Below are 18,513 nucleotides of genomic sequence, written 5' to 3' on the forward strand. Positions count from 1 at the left end.
TAGTTTGTTCTCTATATCTGTGTCTGCTTCTTTTTTGTTATATTCACTAGTTTTTGCTGTATTTTTTAGATTCCACATGTAAGTGATATCATACAGTATTTGTCTTTGTCTGACTCATTTCACTAAGCATAGAGGGTATGGAATGTATCTTTGTAGCTGTACGTGGTTACTAACTGTGAGCCGCATCTAAGTCAATAATAAAAACTAGCCATTCAGGAGACTCCCATGTTTTGATCTCCTTGGCTGCTCATTCCCCTGAGGGGTGGTTATGGGCATTGCCTCGTCCATCCATGCCACAGACTTTCTGAAGAGAAAAATAACCATGTCATGGAAGCAACTCTGTGTTGCGAAGGTTGTGAATAAAGGTTGAGAGTGAGATGGTTTGGTCTGGCCTCTTTTTAGAGCAGCGATGGATTAATGCTGTCTGTGTTGCCGTTTCTTCCAGAGCTGACCTGTCCTGGACGCAGCATAACTAACGAAGCTGCTGCAGGATGAGAAGATGGCAGCGCGGCTGCTCGCACCACCAGGCCCTGATAGTTTCAAGCCTTTCACCCCTGAGTCACTGGCCAACATTGAGAGGCGCATTGCCGAGAGCAAGCTCAAGAAACCGCCAAAGGCCGATGGCAGTCATCGGGAAGATGACGAGGACAGCAAGCCCAAGCCAAACAGTGACCTGGAAGCGGGGAAGAGTTTGCCTTTCATCTATGGGGACATCCCCCAAGGCCTGGTTGCGGTTCCCCTGGAGGACTTTGACCCGTACTATTTGACGCAGAAAGTGAGTTGGAGGAGGAGGAGCAGCAGCTTCAGATGCCCCTTTCCTAACAGGCGGAGGGGAGATGGGGAGAAAGAGCTGTGTCTTTGCCCGAGTTTGGATAAGTAGTTAGCCTTTTGTTTCCGTTCCAGTTTACGGCGATTCTTTCTTTGGTTTAATTGCTGCTGAGGGTCATTTATGGGTCTTGGTACTTTTCAGTCTGTTAATAAGACTTCTGTTTTTGGCTCCTTTTTCTGATTTGACAGTAGAAAAAGATTGATGAAAAAAAGGGGGGGGGGACATACATGAAATGGGACTGTTTAATAGAGTACAAGAAAGATGGCATAGTGAGAGATGGCACAGCCCTGTAGACTCTTGCTCACCCATTCAGAATTCTATCTTTAAATATAAAGACGATGTTATTATTGCAGCATCAACGGAGCCTGTTGTTAATATAATGGAGATGATGGCTTTGTCTGCTTACCTAGCCCCCTTTGTGACATTAGATCGTAGCCTTTGGGGACAGGAATAGAATAGAGTAAACCAAACTGGGCCAATGAGGAGACCAGGTCTGTAGCCTTGTTACACAGTTGTCTGGGTTCAGCGAGCACTGATTCTTACATAGAGTCAATTCTGCTATTCCTGCTAGTAAGAAGCATGAGTGAGAGAAATACCAATCTTCATTTCGCCAAGAGTTTCAGATTTCCCTAACAAATGTTTGACCAAACCTTGGATTTCTTTCTCACGATTATCTTTTGAAACTCGGCAACACGTAAAGAAGCAGAGCCCCCAGTTAATCCAATGGCCAAGTAATTAGCCATTGAATACTGAAGACTGACATCAGATACCATTTTAGGGATCCCCCATTTGACAGATGTCATTTAAAGAATTAAATCCATAGGTGTTTCCAGATGAAGGGTGAAAAGGCTTTGTGTAATTATATATTTACAAATATAAAGCTTAACTGAACTACCTTTATTAACAAAACTGTCTTATAAACTGCCGTTAACTAAATTGCCTTTTAGTCTTTCAGTAATGGAAGAAATTTCTGTTTGTTTGTCTTAATAATGGGACAGAAGTAAGACTTGAGGTGAACAGATCTCTTGATTTAGCTATAGTTGTGGAGGCATCTTAGGTCTGAATGGCAAAACTAGTTAAGACGTTGTCTACGTAAAATGGCCCTTTACCCATGTGCTTCTGTTGCAGCTCAGAACAGCTACGTAATAGGAAAAAGTAGAATCAGTAGCCTGTAACTTCCACTGGGAAATTTAGAATGTTTAAGGAACAAAACATGATATGATATAGAGAAAAGTAGACTAGAAGTAAGAAATCCCCACTCTACCATAATTCACCATGTTTATTATTTATAGTTTCCTTCTTTAGTATGTGTATTTTTCAAGCTACCACAAATAGTTCATGGGAAAAGAAAGTAGTAGATAAAGAAAAAAATCTTCTCAAAACTAGTTCATGTCCTTTAGCAAGTCATTTCACCTCTCTGGGCCTAGATTTCTCATGTAGAAATTGAGAAGTCGGACGAGACTTCTAAGGACTTTTTCAAATGTCAAATCCTGGGTCTAAGTAAGTTTCCATAAACTGTCATTGATTTCCTCACTTACTTATCCTTTTTTTAAAATCTAACTATTTAATCTGGGCCTTTGATGAATGGGGGTAGGTGGGTGAGGAAGGAGACAAGGTTTTAACTTTCTGGGTTAGTGAATAAGGGAACATGGAATCTTGTGCTGTTTTTAAAAAAATATTTCATTGATTGTAAAATTTTGAAATATTTTAAGATATATTTCCCTCCTCTTTCCTGCCCCTTGCATCCTTAGTCTTAGTAGAGGTAAAAAGAAATAACAAAACACAGAGTTTAGGTCGTGCCTTTTTAGATAAGTTTGGCCAACTGGTATAACTTTTTCAGAAAATACTCTTATGGCAATGAGCAGATAGGTAAAGCCCTTGGGACTCTGGCCTTTCAGGTGCCTGAGACCTCTTTGCTTTTATTTGAACTATTTGTTTTTCTAACTCAGATGCAAATTAAACTTCCTTTTGTTAAACCTGACTAATATATGAAAAATGTAGAGAGCTATTCATTGTCAGAGCCTAGTTTTCCTTTGCATGCCTTTTTCCCTGGTTCCTGCCTTATAGACAGCCTCTTTCCATTCCCAGTGCCTTAGATTTCAGTGCTCCTAGCTTGGGAGTGAGGACCCAAAGAGAGTGGTCTCTGGCCCTAATGGGTACTCTTTTTTGGGTAGGCCAGATGTTGATGGCACTCCAATAGGGGACTGGCTCTTCATGATAGAAAATCTGACTTCAGCGTTTGACCTCACCACAAGGGTAAATAGTTTGTGGAAAGGATAACTTTAATTGTATTCTTTAAATTCTTTTTTTAAAAAAAAAACTGAAATATATACCACCATGCAGAAAAATTCATAAAACATAAATGCTTAGCTTAATGATTATTAAAAGCAAACGAACACTTATGACAAGAAAGAACATTAGTAGCACTTCAAGGTATTATTTGTATTTTTAAATAAAGGGTTTTTCAATTGATTAAAAATAATGTGCTTGTTCAAGTTCACTTGCATATATTCACTGGCATTACTAATATGTCTTACTAACTAGGCCTTTCACTGGGCCAAATTAGCGAGGTCTCCCCTACAAGGAAGCACGCTGGGAATCAACCCACATATCGAAATATCCTGAGAGTAGAAAGGACTTTAAGAGGGCATTCCCTTCCATTTGTTTTTCAAGGGCTGCCTTAAATAATACTTGCAAAGTAGAATTTCTTTTCTTTGCTTAATGGTACAAGTGGGTTTCTTTATTTTTTCCTCATAGGTCTCGTTTTCTACCTGATTGATCATTTTTGTGACTCTCATAGAAACTGGTTTCTCATTTCCTTCTCTCTTTATTTTAGAGGGTAAAAGAAAACTAGTTCTCTGTTAGTAAAGTTCTGGTTTCATCCCATTGCGGATTTCACACTGTCCAGGGACACAGGGTCATAAAACATGTGTATCACATTTTCAAGACACCATTGTACCAGCTGGTGCTGGTTTGAGCTCTCGTAAGCTTCTTGGTGGTGTCCATATTGTATTTCACCTGACTTTCCCAGATGGTCCCCGGAACAATCCAGATCATCCTCTCTTTGGATTGTCTCAGAACGCCCAGTGCTACAACATTTTCCTTGCCTCTTGGTACTTTGTTCGAATGTCTCCATTCTTTGACTTTCTTGTTTATCGAGTGTCACCTGAAAATGATTGAATTTCCAGGACATTTAAACTTTTTAGTTTATTTAATTTTTAAAATAGGTAATATATTTACATGGTTAAAAATTCAAGAAAAGGTATTCAGTAAAAAAGATATTGAGTAAAAAGTCTCCCCTTTACACCTCTCTCTCATCAGCCCACTTCCTGCCTCTCTGCCACAGGTAACCATTGTTAGTAGTATCTTCCAGAGTTTCTTTATACTGTATATGTACAAGCAAAAACAAATAGGTATTTTAGGAACTTGAACTGTCCTGAAGGCCTTTGCTCTTGGTTTTCTTTCTGCTATTTTCTTAAGCCAATTGAAGTCTTAATTTTGTTATTTGTTTTCCCTTCTTTCATACTATGGGATCTTAAGTTTTATCAGGGTAAATTCTCGGTTCATTTCTCCCCTTCCACATGCTTTTTGGTAAATCAAATCAAGGACTTCTTCTCTATTGCTCGAAGTGTCTTTCTATCTTTACTACAAAATATACTCTCCAATGCTTAATAACAACTTGTTGAATTTTAAATGGCCGTGTTTAGTCCTAAGAACTGTCTTAAGTGGGGCAGCAAGAAAGTCAGTGGATTAAGTTGAAAGAAGGCCTTCAGAGTTGGCTCCTACCCTTTTTCCTGTTTCTTAAGACCAATAATTGTTATTGGTGTCCTTTTTGTTCAGTGGATATGCCCTCTCATAAGAAAGCCCTATAAACAAAAATCCAAATTACAGGATTGATTATGTTCCTTTAAATTGGGCACATATCTATTGCATTAAAAAATTACGTATGGTTTCCCAAAGTTCATTTTACCTTCAAGTTTTCATGTCTGTCTTTTCCTGCAAATTGGAGTCAAGCTAGAATCAAAGAAAATTAGAATATGGTAGCCTTAGACATCATCTAGTTCAGCCTCCTCATTTTATAAATTTAATAAGGTGAAATGCTTTGTCAAAAGTAGTTGCGAACACCTCCTAACTCTCAGTTTGTTACAACATATTTCTAGTTTTCCACTTTTCTAATTTTTCATTGATTGATCCTCAGCCTCGGTTGGCTCAGTTCTTCTGAAGTGAGGCATGCAGATACGGAGAGAGAAAAAAACCTGCTTTTTCATTCACATCCCTGATAATCCCTGTGGTTTAATAACCCTTCTTAGGATGGGTCCTAAGAAATGCAGTGCTTCTGGGGGAAAGGATGGCATTTGTGTTAGCTCCAGTATTTTACCTTCTCAAGTGAAGGAGCTCTGAGTAGTCTAGCAACCTAGACAACTTGTTCCAGAGACATGGGCTCAGTATCAATACTGCTACCACTGTTCAGCTGGACATGTAATTTGGAGGGAATTTACTTAACCTCTTCACATATTTTTGCTTTTTAAAGGAAGATTATTTCTTAGCCCCCACCAACCCCCCAGCCTACCAGCAGAATGATATAGTGAAAAGAGCACCTAACTGGGAATAGAAAACCTCATTTTAGTTCTACCATTGCCTCTTGTCTGCCCTTGGCCAAATCACTTAAATTCTCTGGGCTTCAAATTTCCTTATCTACAATATATGCAAAGTAAGAGTTGTGCTTATGTCTATATCTTTCTAATTGTATTTCACATGTTATGCCTATCACATATTATGTTTTAGCTGTTGCAAACTATTCTGTTTCCCTGGTGTCGCCTGCCTTCTGGTCTCCATCCCCTTCTTCTGGAATGTACTCTATCCTTTAACTTCACCTTTCGACACTCTACCCATTTGTCTAGGCCTATAGCCCTGAGGCCTCTTCTTCCTTATAGCCTAACTTGATGGTTTACATTGGAACGGATTCCTCCTCCTGAATTTCTATAATACATTAAGATCCCAGCCCTAAGAAGTGGGTTTTAGTTGTAACTCAGGTTAGGTATGGCAGGGCACCCTGTTCCCAGCAATGTTTACAGTTTTTTCCTTACCTCCCTAATATTAATGCCATCAGCTTCCTCAAATGAAGAACTCTTAAGTCACACACACACACACACACACACACACACACACGCACGCACGCACGCGCGCTGCATGCATGCATGCATGCCCATGAGCTCCTGGCAGAAAATCCTTGCTGAATCTAGTTTCACACACCTTCAACAGGTGTGCAGAGTGGAGACAGGCTGTTAAAGGAGAGTTTATGTTCATTAGGTGTGATTTGAAGTATTGCTAATCAAGTGTTGGATTGCCTGTTGTTGCACAATAGGCCTAGATGCTGCTTTCTGTTTTGAGTGAAAACTAGATGTTTTAAAACTAGACGTTTTATTTTGTTTAAAAAAACCGTTTTGCAACAGTATAGAATAACAAAATGTTTCCATTGTTTTATTCACCAAATCAAATTGAGGCAAATGCTTGTGAGCGAATGGGAGGAAGGCCATTCTCAGGGTGGTGGGTTAAGGAAGTGCGTGGTATGGGGTTCTTTTCCATTCTCCAAGTATCATTATCTAGAGGAAAAGGAATTTAATTAAACAATCTTAAATCAGATTCCTCTTTTATAGCCTTAGCAATAGACCAGGAGTTGGGAAACCTTATTTCTAATCCCATTTCCACCTAATTCTAGATGATCTTGGGCATGTCACTTAACCATTCAGCATCTCAGTCTCCCTCGTATAGAAAATTAAGATTATGCTAATAGCTAATATCCCACCTATTCTACAGTGTTGTTGTGAAGATTATATCTTGCCTACACTATACAAAACAAAACAGCCTATTGTGCTAGCCCTCCTTCATTTTTCTCCATTATACACCTAGCATATATTTATTTGTTTGTTGTTCATTCTCTTGTATGCTCATTAGCTGGAGCAGTGCGTGCCCTATAGTAAGTGTTCAATCCGTATTTGTTGAATGAATGAGTCAATCTTATGAGATAATGCCTGTGGAAACACTATGTAGTTTTCTAAGTGCTTTGAACATGAAAGGTGACATTATGATTTTTTTTTCCTAATGAAAAGTTTTCCCATCTACCAAAATGAATGGAACTCTAGGGGGAAAAAGACTGATTATCAATATATCTTTTCCTTTCCTGAAGAATTAGTTTCCTTTAGGGGCTGAGGAATTAGATCAAGAAATGGGTTTCCTGACATTTTAGGGGATTTTCGGATGGCTGAATTACTAGTTGGTAAGTGCCACCAGTCTTAACTCTCCTCTTGTAGAACCTTAGAATTATCAGGGACTTTATCAAAGACCATTAGGTAATAGCTTCTACCTAGTGCCCTTCTTGATTTATTGGTATCAAGTCTTTATTATACAAAGGATGTTATTTCCTGAATATTCTAAGTTGTTCTGTCATGTCTACCTTTATTAAATGTTTTGCTTCTTTCTCGTCTGTGGGAGTTGTGTTACCCTCCCTGTATTAACCGACTATAAAGGAAATGAGAGAAGCTGACGTGGGGTATATACCAGTTTGGGTTGTCTCATATAAAATATGATCTATTTATTCAACAGATACTTCTTGAATACTTCCTATGTGTGAGACCTTGTGGGTATTGGGCTCTTTTGGGGGAAACACAGATTAATAAAGTCCATTTTTGACCCTTACATAGCTTATAACATGGTAGTGTGTAGGGTGGTATCACTTTTGACGAGGGGGCCTCAGAAAGGGCCTTATTACTTCATAGTAGGCATAATATTTGGATTTTAGAAAAGAGGGATAGACTGAAACATTCTAGGCAGAAAGAACAATATAAACAAAGGCTTAGAAACGAGGGCATAGGACAATGTAAGAGAAAGCTAAATCGTCTAATTTGATTGGAATTCGGGGAGTTGGGTGATTAAGTCTCAGAAGGGGGTGCTGGAGCCAAGTCATGGAGGACTTACAGTGTTAGACTGAGAAGTCTGGTCTTCACTTGGTAAGCAATAGAAAACTACTGAAGCCTTTTTTTTTTTTTTAATAAATTTATTTATTTATTTATTTTTGGCTGCGTTGGGTCTTCGTTGTTGCACGCAGGCTTTTCTCTAGTTGTGGCGAGCGGGGGCTACTCTTCATTGCAGTGCACGGGCTTCTCATTGCGGTGGCTTCTCTTGTTGCGGAGCACAGGCTGTAGGCACGCGGGCTTCAGTAGCTGTGGCTCGTGGGCTCTAGCGTGCAGGCTCAGTAGTTGTGGCGCATGGGCTTAGTTGCTCCGCAGCATGTGGGATCTTCCCAGACCAGGGCTCGAACCCTTGTCCCCTGCATTGGCAGGCGGATTCTCAACCACTGCGCCACCAGGGAAGCCCTACTGAAGGCTTTTGAATGGGAGTAAGGATATGTGATCAAAGTTGTGTTTTGAGGAGGTGAATGTGGCAGTGATGTGTAGGATAAACCAGAGGGAAAGAGAACTGGGACAGAGCGACCGGCCATGAAGTAGTGAGGGTCTGAACTGTGGTGGTGGAAGTGAAAAGTAAGGGGAATAGGTGAAGTCAGAAGTGATGTAGAGATAAATTGATAGGAATTTGTGATTGATTGTAGAAGCTTAAGGAAAGAGCTGAGCATTCAGTCCTTCATTTGATAATTTGATCAATTGTTAGTGAGTGTTTTCTTTATACCCACGTTCTGTTCCATACCCTTGGGAACAAAGCAGGCAAGCTCTATATACTACTCCTGGAAGTTAGTTTTTTTTTTTTTAAACTTTTGGATTTATTTATTTATTTATTTATTTATTTATTTATTTATTTATTTATTTATTTATTTATTTATTTATTTATTTATTTATGGCTGTGTTGGGTCTTCGTTTCTCTGCGAGGGCTTTCTCTAGTTGCGGCAAGTGGGGGCCACTCTTCATCACGGTGCGCGCGCCTCTCATTATCGCGGCCTCTCTTGTTGCGGAGCACAGGCTCCAGACGCGCAGGCTCAGTAATTGTGGCTCACGGGCCTAGTTGCTCCGCGGCATGTGAGATCTTCCCAGACCAGGGCTCGAACCCGTGTCCCCTGCATTGGTAGGCAGATTCTCAACCACTGCACCACCAGGGAAGCCCTGGAAGTTAGTTTTTGTTGGGGAGACAGATAATAGACAAGTAAAGAAATAAAGTTATTACAGATAACAATAGGTACATTAATGAATTTAATATAGTCCAGGTACCTTAAAGATTGTGGTGCTCTAACTTGGTACAGAGACCCAAACTTAGAGAATGCAGGAGAGTCAAAGGCTACATGCTCTCTTAAACATTCAGTGTCTTAAATACGCTTTTAGCAAGTACTAAATTATAATCTTTAAAAGGACCCATACCACAGATATTCTGAGTTGTTTAAAAGCCAGTATTGTCACTCCACTGAGTTTGCCAATGTTAGATTTTTACATAGGCAGGAGTTCAATACATTTCAACATTAGTGTGAGCTACAGGGGCACCTGTAGATAAACCTAGCATTTTCCCCAGAAAAGAACCTCAGGTCTTCTCTAGTCCTTGTACAAGTCCTAATTTGCAGTTCCAAGGTTCTGAGCCACATAGCGTATAAGAGACAACTTTTACCTGAATTCTTGGGTGTGTATTATTAGCTAATCACCTGAGCCATAACATTACGCTGACTGGTAATTTTAGGAATTAATCTCTGATGGTTTCTCCAGGGTGTAGTTTATGAAATCTTTTCATTCTATCAAGAATTAACCTGTTGGGGAATTCCCTGGTGGCACAGTGGTTAAGAATCCGCCTGACAATGCAGGGGACACGGGTTTGAGCCCTGGTCCAGGAGGATCCCACATGCTGCGGAGCAACTAAGCCTGTGTGCCATAGCTACTGAGCCCGTGTGCCACAACTACTGAAGCCTGCATGCCTAGAGCCTGTGCTCTGCAACAAGAGAAGCCACTGCAATGAGAAGCCCGCGCACTGCAACGAAGAGTAGCCCCCGCTCACCGCAACTAGAGTAAGCCCACGTGCAGCAACAAAGACCCAACGCAGCCAAAAATTTAAAATAAATAAATAAATTTATTTAAAAAAAAAAAGAATTAACCTGTTGAATGGGATACTTAATAATGACCATATAAATGTTGGAGGATTCTCAAGATTACAGTGATATTGATCATCTTCTCACTATAATTAGCCATATTTTAAATCCCTTCTTAGTAAAAGAGAGTAAGACTGTGATGTCATTATGCAGGGAATGCTTCTCTTACTGATTCATTCCAAATTCACATGAGTTGTAAATTCTTTATATATAACCCTATTTGACACAATTCAAGATTAGAATTTCCCCATTATATGGCATTTTCTGTCAACTGATTCTAGCAAAATTTTTGATACCTGCTCTGAAGAGGCACTCCTGTTCCAGACACTTTGTGAGTCTACAAAGTTTGGCCTATGGAATGAAGTTTGAATAAAATATTCCTCCCATTTCAGAGGATAAGGTACCCAACCCATCTGCTGCTCAATGTCAATCCCTCTCCCTGTGCCTTTGAGCCCGTCCATGCCTCCCAACCTTCTCTAGCACTTCCCTCTCTCAGTTATCCCCTCTCTTTTCTGTACTTTCTATCTTTCCCTTTCACAGTGGTTCTTCCCCTCACCCTATAAACATACTAAAAGCCTCTCCCATCTTAATGAACCCACACTTGACCCCATATCTCCAGCAGGTATAATCTCTCTTCTCATGCCATTGAAGCTTTTAAAGAGTAGCCGTTGCTCACCCTCACCACCTACACATCTCCCACCCACTCCTCCATCCTTGCAGCCTGACTCTGCATCCTCCCCGCTCTATTGGCATTCTCAATATAAGATCCTCCAGGATCTCAAATTGCCAGATCTAATGGACATTTTTTCAGTTCTTATCTCACTGAACCTCTCTGCTGTATTTGACACTGTTTATTACTCCCTGATTCCTGCAGTTCTTCACTTCCTTGGCCTAATTCTCTTTACATCTCGGACTGTTCCTTCTCTTTCCTTCATTTCTTCCACCTTTCCTTTAAGTGTTGACATTCCCACGGGTTCAGTCCTTGGCCTGTGTTCCTCTCATCTGCCAAATTCTCCCTGGCTGATCTCATCCATTCTCTCACTACTCTTGAATCTGTATCTCCAGCCTAGAGCACTCCTTAAATATTCAGTGTCTTGCCAGGCATCTCTATCTGGACTTCCCATAGGTAACTCAGTGTATTCAAAATTGAACTTATTTTCTCCCCTCAAACCTACTTATTTCATCTGCTACTTTAGTTGATGATACCACCCAAATTCTAGGTATCATCATTGACTCTCCAATTTTCTACAGTCCTTGAGGATCACTTAGGGAGCTATCAGTGAATGTTGCACATTTTTACAAGTAAGAAAAACTGTGGCTCAGAAATGTTAATTTGCTGCTGAAATTCCCTCACCTAGTGTGTGGTAGAGCCAGGTTTCAGTTCCCGGGATATGTGAATTTAATACTCATGGTCTTCCTGCCATATCACGCTGTCTCTATAGAGTATATTGCAGGATGATTTTTGGGTTTTGTTTTTTACTATCGTTTTTAGATAATTTCTGTCATTTTGCACTGCCTCAATATGAATATAGTATGGGTTTTTTTAGTTCATTTGTTTCATATCATATCTTCAGCATGGTATCTAAGATATAGAAAAGATGAGAAGACTTTTCCAGTTGTTTTTTTTTTTTTTTTCTCCTGCTTCCAGAGTTCTCAGGTCTGAAATAACCTCTGGGGCCCATTTTGAGCCAGTGCAGCTGTACGGTGACTTTGGTCCTAGTGACTTTGGACTCTTGGTCTAGCTTATGCACAAGTGTCCTACTGGTTTATGTCAAGTGTGTGAATACTAAGTAACTTGAATATTACCCCTTAGTCCCCTCCTGCTACCCCACCTGTGGTGCCACGGAGCAGCAGTGATCTGTGTGATAGCAACGGCATTATCATAATCGCATTTGTTGAGTCCTTATTCTGTGCCAGGCACTGTAGTAAGGACTTTTTGTGAATTTTCACTTAATCCTCATAATCTGATAAAGTAGGTACTATCAATCGTTATCACTATTTTTATCAATAAGAAAAGTTAGCCTTGGCAACCTAAGTTAGTTGCCTAAAATCATGACAGCTAGTAAGCAATGGAGCTGGGCCTTGAATCCAGGTCTTTGTGGCCTCAAAGCCTCTAAACCACTCTACTCTGCTGCATTCTACGAGAAAGGAGAGTGAGAATAAATTCTAGAATATGAGTACAGTGAAGAGAGGCATTAACATGCTTTACATAATAAACCTGCCTTTTGCTTTACCCTAGAGCAGCTGCAGGCTGGGTACCCCCAAGAGCGTAAGGGGGAAGGAGATCAAAAGCAAACTCATATTGAAGGACAGCGAGGAGGGGTGGCCGTGTAGGAGGTTCAGAGCCGCCCTGCCTTGGGGAGCAGCAGCATGCCGTTTCAGAGCTGAAGCAGCTGCTGTTCTGCCAGGTATGGCTTCCTGTGACCAGGATGTGGGCAGGAAGTGGGTGTCAGCTGCTCCAAATGTGGGTTGGAGGGCATGGGGTTACAAGGTCAAACCAGATGAGGAAGTGTATGCAGAAGCAGTGGGAAACAGCAAAGCCACAGACAGACGGGGTGCTAGCCTTATCTGCGTCGAGCTTAACTTGGGAAAATACCATAAATAGCTGCTGTGAACTCTGTGGCATGTGCAAGGGCTTTTCTTTTTGCCAGAGTTAAAGGTAGTAAGTAAAAAAGATTTCTTCATTGGTCTGAGGTTTGGACCAGATGACCTGGTGTGCTGAAAAGATTTCGGGACTGGAAGCCAGGAAACCTGGCCTCTGAGGAACCCTTCTATTCCTGTTCCCACCTCTGTGGTCTCAGCTTGGGCAGAGCGCCCTGTGCTTGCTTTCTTATCTGTAAAGTGAGGAGTTAGATTTGATAAGTAGTTTTGAAGTTTTTTAAAAATTGCAGTATTGTGTGATAATTAAGTGTAGGCTTTGGGGCTTCCCTGGTGGCACAGTGGTTAAGAATCCGCCACTGCGGAACACGCAGGGAACATGGGTTCGAGCCCTGGTCTGGAAAGATCCCTCATGCCGCGGAGCAACTGAGCCTGTGCGCCACAGCTACTGAGCCTACGTTCTAGTAGCCACAACTACTGAAGCCTGTGCGCCTAGAGCCTGTGCTCCGCAGCAAGAGAAGCCACCGCAATGAGAAGCCCGCGCACCGCAACGAAGAGTAGCCCCCGCTCGCCGCAACTAGAGGAAGGCTGTGCGCAGCAACGAAGACCCGACGCAGTCAAAAATAAGATAAATAAAATAAATAAATTTATAAAGAAAAAAGGAATAGGCTTTGGAGTTAGACTGCCTTGGTTCCGTTCTAAGTTTTACCACTGAACAACTTTGTGGTCTTGCTACAATTTCATCATCTATAAAATGTACCTACCTCATCAAGTGGTTGCTGTGAGACAGGTATTGTATAAGGCATCTCAGTAGGGTGCCTGCCGCATAGTACCTGCTTAATACCTGCTAAATGTTATTATTTCTTCAAATAGACTCATAGATACAATTATTAATGAATAAAAGGAATATAAATATGGGATTTAGAGGTCTCTCTTGCTCACTCCTCAGTGTAGTGGAATAGAGACTTGGAAGATTAGGGCTCTAAATTCATAGTTCAAACAGAAGTATAAGCCTAAATGAAAATAAAAATTGCCTGTGTCCTGATGTCCTGCTTTTTAGTTCAGTATTTCTAAGCTGGGTACCAGGGCACAGGTACTCTGGAAATTCAGGCCAGTTGTGCCTTTGCTGGAGCCTTTCCTGGGACACATTGGGACTATAATTGTAATTTTACTTGAGGGACCCACTGAGCAGATTAGCATTAAGAAAGGCATCAGGACTCCTTTTCAACAGGGTGTAGTCATTTTGACAGTGCAGGTCATTTATTTCTGAACAGCTTCCTAGTCTGAGGTAGAATCTGTTTAGATTTAGCGTTAAGTTTTTCTATATTAAAACAGGGAAAATTTGAAAGGACATTTATTTGTTGCCTGCTGTATTGGCTGTATAGTTACTTAGAAGCGAATGCCAAAAACTGTAGGCATTGATTAGTGGACAACTGGCTACTGCTCTTACCACTGTTACAGCTGTTTTTCAGATCAGCTATATTTGTATTATTATTGGATAGAAGAGTACTTCTCTGTGCATGCACACTCTGAAACCAATAGGCAGAGAGGATTTGCCCCCGTAGAAGGTAGCAGAATTAAGAATTTATAGTTAGGCAGGAAAGAGCTAAGAACTACTATAAGTCAAATTAGCTAGTTGCCTGGTTCAGAAGAGGTACATAGGTCTGGGAGAAAAAGGTATATATATATATTAGGTTTAGCAGGCAAGAATTTAAGGCTAGAAGTCAGCTAAAAATGAGAGGATCAGGCAATTCCAGAAGTCAGAACAGTTAGGATCTAGGGTCCAAACCCTGGGAGATAGTCATAAATCAGTGTCGATAACAGTTGCAGCCAGATGGAGCCAAAGGATATTGGTTCCCAACTGCCCCCTCGTAGATTAGCTCAATCCCTGAGGCCCTAGGTGTTCATTATAGCCAGAAGGTCATCAGATGCCTGCGGGTTACCTTCGCCCCAGTTGAGATGATGACCTCTCAGGGGAGGGAGAACTTGGTTGGGTGGAGAGCTGCTCTCCTGGGCCTTGTGTCCCACAGCAAACCAGGAGCTGGGTAATAAACCTTTCCCTAAGAGGCTTTCTGTTCTGTGATATACTCCACCCCTGCATTGAGTACTCTTCCCTGTAATGTCCTTTCATATTTACCCACCCTTTATTACTTTAATTTATACATTTTGTATGGCTAAAAACATTAATCCAGTCCTGGGGTGAGGGTGGGGAAATGCTCATGAGTTGGCTGCATGCAGTACTTTGGTAACTGTGTGCATTTATTGTATTGTGTTTGCAGTGTGCTAGGATTTGTTTGGCATGAATATGAATGAGCTCGTACCTGGCCTTGCACAATGTTCCTGCTCCTTATTGTAGACTGAAGAGAATATCTCTTACCCTGCATTAGCAATGGCAAAGCTCCTCCATCGTGTGCTCCAAACCCCACATTGCTAATTAGAAATGAAAAGCCTGCGCTTTTCAGAAGGCTCGTCTTATGCCGGCATGACACATTTATTAATACTCCATGCCGTAACTTGTAAAGAGCTGTTCCACCACTCCTAATGGGCATTGTGCTCACACACATTCAGTGGCTGTTGTTATAAACTGATATTTTCCCTTGGGCCATAAACCACAATTCAATTTCAATTTCCCTTTTAACTCATTTACTTCACAAAGATCTAATTTAAGACAGATTAGGTAAAATATTATTGGACTTCATGGGTGCCAAGTGACTGTTGCTTAAGAAATATTCTCGTAAGAATCCAAAGCTTGCTGTCCTTCCCATTCCTCCTGAGCTTTAAAGGATCTGGTGTTGGAGCACGGTATTGAATAAGGGACAAATCTCCTTTTCTGGATTCTTACCAGCAGTTTAACAATGATTACTGAGATTTAAATCAGCCATGTGTATGACTTTAAAATGCTTTTGTTTATATTTTTTTAAAAGTCAACCCATCACCAGTCATCCCTATCCATTCTCTCTCCCATAGTCACTGTTCTGCTAAGAACAGGGGGTATAAGTAGGGGATATAGGGCAGGGAAAAAGCAGCCCGTGGTACAGTTCTGTCTGGTACACTTCTGCCCCATGCTGCCCCCTGCCCACATAAGTATAGTTGTCAGGATAGTATTAAGCACTGTTGACCATGGACTCGACAGAGTTTCAGTTGAAGGAGCAAAATAAATAACTCAGGAGAGTTCTACCAAGATGTAATGTGAAGGAATGAATAATAGTAGGTTTTCTCCTCAAAAGTATGGTTTGCTGCTTTGTTGCACTTAATATTGGATGCTTCTGTGTATTTTGTAAATTGTAGACTCACAGATGTCAGAGCTGGAAAGGACCTGGGCACGCCCATCAGGCAGCCCCCTCTCTCATGTTAGAGATGAGGAAAATGAGATCCAGAGAGCTGCAGGGGCTCCCCCCAGGCCATACAGCCAGGTAGAGGCAGGTGAAGAAGGACAACCTATGTGTTTTAATACCTGACAGGTGATGTGGCAGTTCTCAAATCCTGATGAGCACACATTCCTCTGCAGCTTGTTTATCAGAACCTCTGAGGTGGGACTTCTGAATCTGCTTTTTTTTTTTTTTTTTTTTTTAAAAAGCTAATCAGATCATTCTTAAGCAACCAGTCTGGTTTAGGTCAGAACTGGTGTTAGTATATAACAGGGATTAGCCAACCTTGACCCCTGGCCCAGATCAGCTCTGCCATTTGCTTTTGTACAGCCCATGAGTTAAGAAGGGTTTTCGCGGGACTTCCCTGGCGGTCCAGTCTTTAGGACTCCGTGCTTCCACTGCAGGGGGCACAGGTTCCATCCCTGGTTGGGGAACTAAGATCCCACAAGCCTCATGGTGTGGCTAAAAAAAAAAAAAAAGAAGGGTTTTCACATTTTTAAATGGTTGGGGAAAAGTCAAGAGCATAATAATATTTTGTGATATGTGAAAATTTTATGAAATTAAAATTTCCTTGTCTGTAAATAAAGTTTTATTTGAACACAGCCACTCTTATTTGTTTACATATTGTCTGTGGTTACTTTTGCAACTACAATGGCAGGTTGTTGTGACAGGGACTGTATGGCCCATAGAACCTATAATATTTGCTATCTGACCCTTTACAAAAAAGGTTTGCTGACCCCTGATATATACTATTCTATCTCTCAGATAAGCACTGCAAGCCCCAGTGTTAAAAGGAGATTCCTAAGCTTTGAGAACTTGTGTTGGTCCAAACAGCATCTTGCTTTATGCAAAAGATGAACTTTGAAAAACTGCATATGAATTAAGCGTATGTAAATCTAATTATTTTAACAATAAAGTATGTTTCATTGTAATACAACTTGCTGCTTGAAGTATGGAGGATTCACCTTCATTTCCGGAGGTTTAGTGTAAGCTAGATGTTTATTTCTCTTTGAATAGAAAAAATATCTCCTGTGTTTATACTTGATAAAGATAGAGGACGTAAATATTTAGAAAGGAGTGATGATAAACTATTCTGTATGCAGTATTCAGTATCCAAATTAATTATGAAATTTCTACTTCACACATAAAATGTCCATAAGGAAGCCTTTATACCTACAAAACCATCGTTTTAAAATTCACTAAAAAGACCTAGTTTCCCTCAGGATCTTCAGTCTCTTTCTTGCAAACTCAGCACTGTACTCATTCAGAATCCTAGCTACCTCCTAGTTTTTCTTCAACCAAGGCCTAACAACTTCAGTTTCCTAACGTCTTCCTTTTCCTTTTCCTCTTCTCCTTTTCCCTCACCTCAGACATACAAGCATTTGTTCAGTCACCAAGCAACAGGCATTTATCGAGCATCTGCTCCATGCCAGGTGCTGTGCAGGCTCTGATTCTGAGATAGGAAACACCCTCAGTGGTTCCTCTAGACCTATCTTTCCATCATGACCAAACTAAAAGATGAGAAATTGGGAAGGTGCAGAGTTTGTTAACTTTTAAAAACCCTGTTGCCTATCTTCTTCTAAGGCAGGTGGGTGATTTTGTAAAGGCCCAGCCTGGTGGTTTTAGATCCTGGGACACGGGCCAGTGCTTCTTTCGTTGTCGCTGAGGCTTTTATGCAGTGTACCCCAGGGGCTCAAATTTCTCATTCACCGGAGACTCCATCCCCCACACCAGGTTCATTCTCTGCCATATTCCCATTGAACTGCCTCTCAATCTGGCACAATAGAAGCTGTAAAGAGGCTCTAAACTTGGAATAATATGTTGCTCCTTGCTGCCTGACCTTTGATAGGTGGTGTCCCTCTCCTGAGCTTTTGTGAAATGCATAGAGGATAATAATCCCTCCTTCACACATACTTCATGGGAATATTATGAGGTTGAATGAGGAGGTTATTTAAAAGGCTTGGCATTTTCAGAGAGGTGGTTGCTATAGAAACACAGAGGAGTACAAGTACTTCAGAGAGGGGGTTTTGGGAAAGTGCGGGGCTCATTGTTTCTTTGGGAAGCCAAAATATGGAAGAGCCGTAGCTCAGCCCTTGACCTCTTTCAGCCTAACCCCAAGTCTACTACTTCCTCTTGCTTTCAGGATTAGTCTTTCCCTGCAGCGTACCCCACTGGAACCAGTCCCTTCTAGTACAGGAAGAATATTATTGCAGTGCATTCTCACACTGGGGATGGTGCATTGAGCATTTCCAGAATGTATATGGCTCAGTACCAGCACTGCTTTTCTACTGTGGAGAGACTGGTGTGACTCTGCCAGATTAGGAAAGGAAAGAGCAGAAGATGAGAGGACAGGAACTTTGAAAAATCTGCCAGCAACCGTTTATTGGGAGTGCTTGGGTTGAGCGTTATATTGGAGCTGTGGGAGGAAGTATGAGTGAGGTTGGTTCCTGCTCTCCAAGAGCTTGAAACCTAGTTCTAGGAGTAGGTGGGGAGGGTGGAGGGGGGAGGGTACAAAAAGAGCTGGGAGAATAATGAAAGACACAAACTCTGAGTGTAGAAAAGGGGGAGCTCAGAGTAACTGGAAATATACCACAAAAAAGTGGGACCTCAGTACCAAATTCAAAATATCACTGACCTCTGTG

At 41.2% G+C, this 18,513-nt stretch overlaps 1 protein-coding gene across 5 annotated transcripts in view; it reads left to right on the forward strand.

Annotated features, from left to right (window-relative positions):
• Window positions 1-499: 499 nt before the first annotated feature.
• Window positions 500-18,513, forward strand: part of SCN8A (sodium voltage-gated channel alpha subunit 8) — a 112,673-nt gene continuing 94,659 nt past the window's right edge. For all 5 annotated transcript variants that reach the window (XM_068561848.1, XM_068561850.1, XM_068561845.1 and 2 more), the window contains exon 1: window positions 500-775. In XM_068561848.1, coding sequence (XP_068417949.1) covers window positions 500-775 — 276 coding nt within the window. The remainder of the gene's footprint in view (window positions 776-18,513) is intronic.

The sequence above is a fragment of the Eschrichtius robustus genome, chromosome 13, assembly GCF_028021215.1.
Source record: "Eschrichtius robustus isolate mEscRob2 chromosome 13, mEscRob2.pri, whole genome shotgun sequence".
In the NCBI taxonomy this organism is placed as follows: Eukaryota; Metazoa; Chordata; class Mammalia; order Artiodactyla; family Eschrichtiidae; genus Eschrichtius; species Eschrichtius robustus.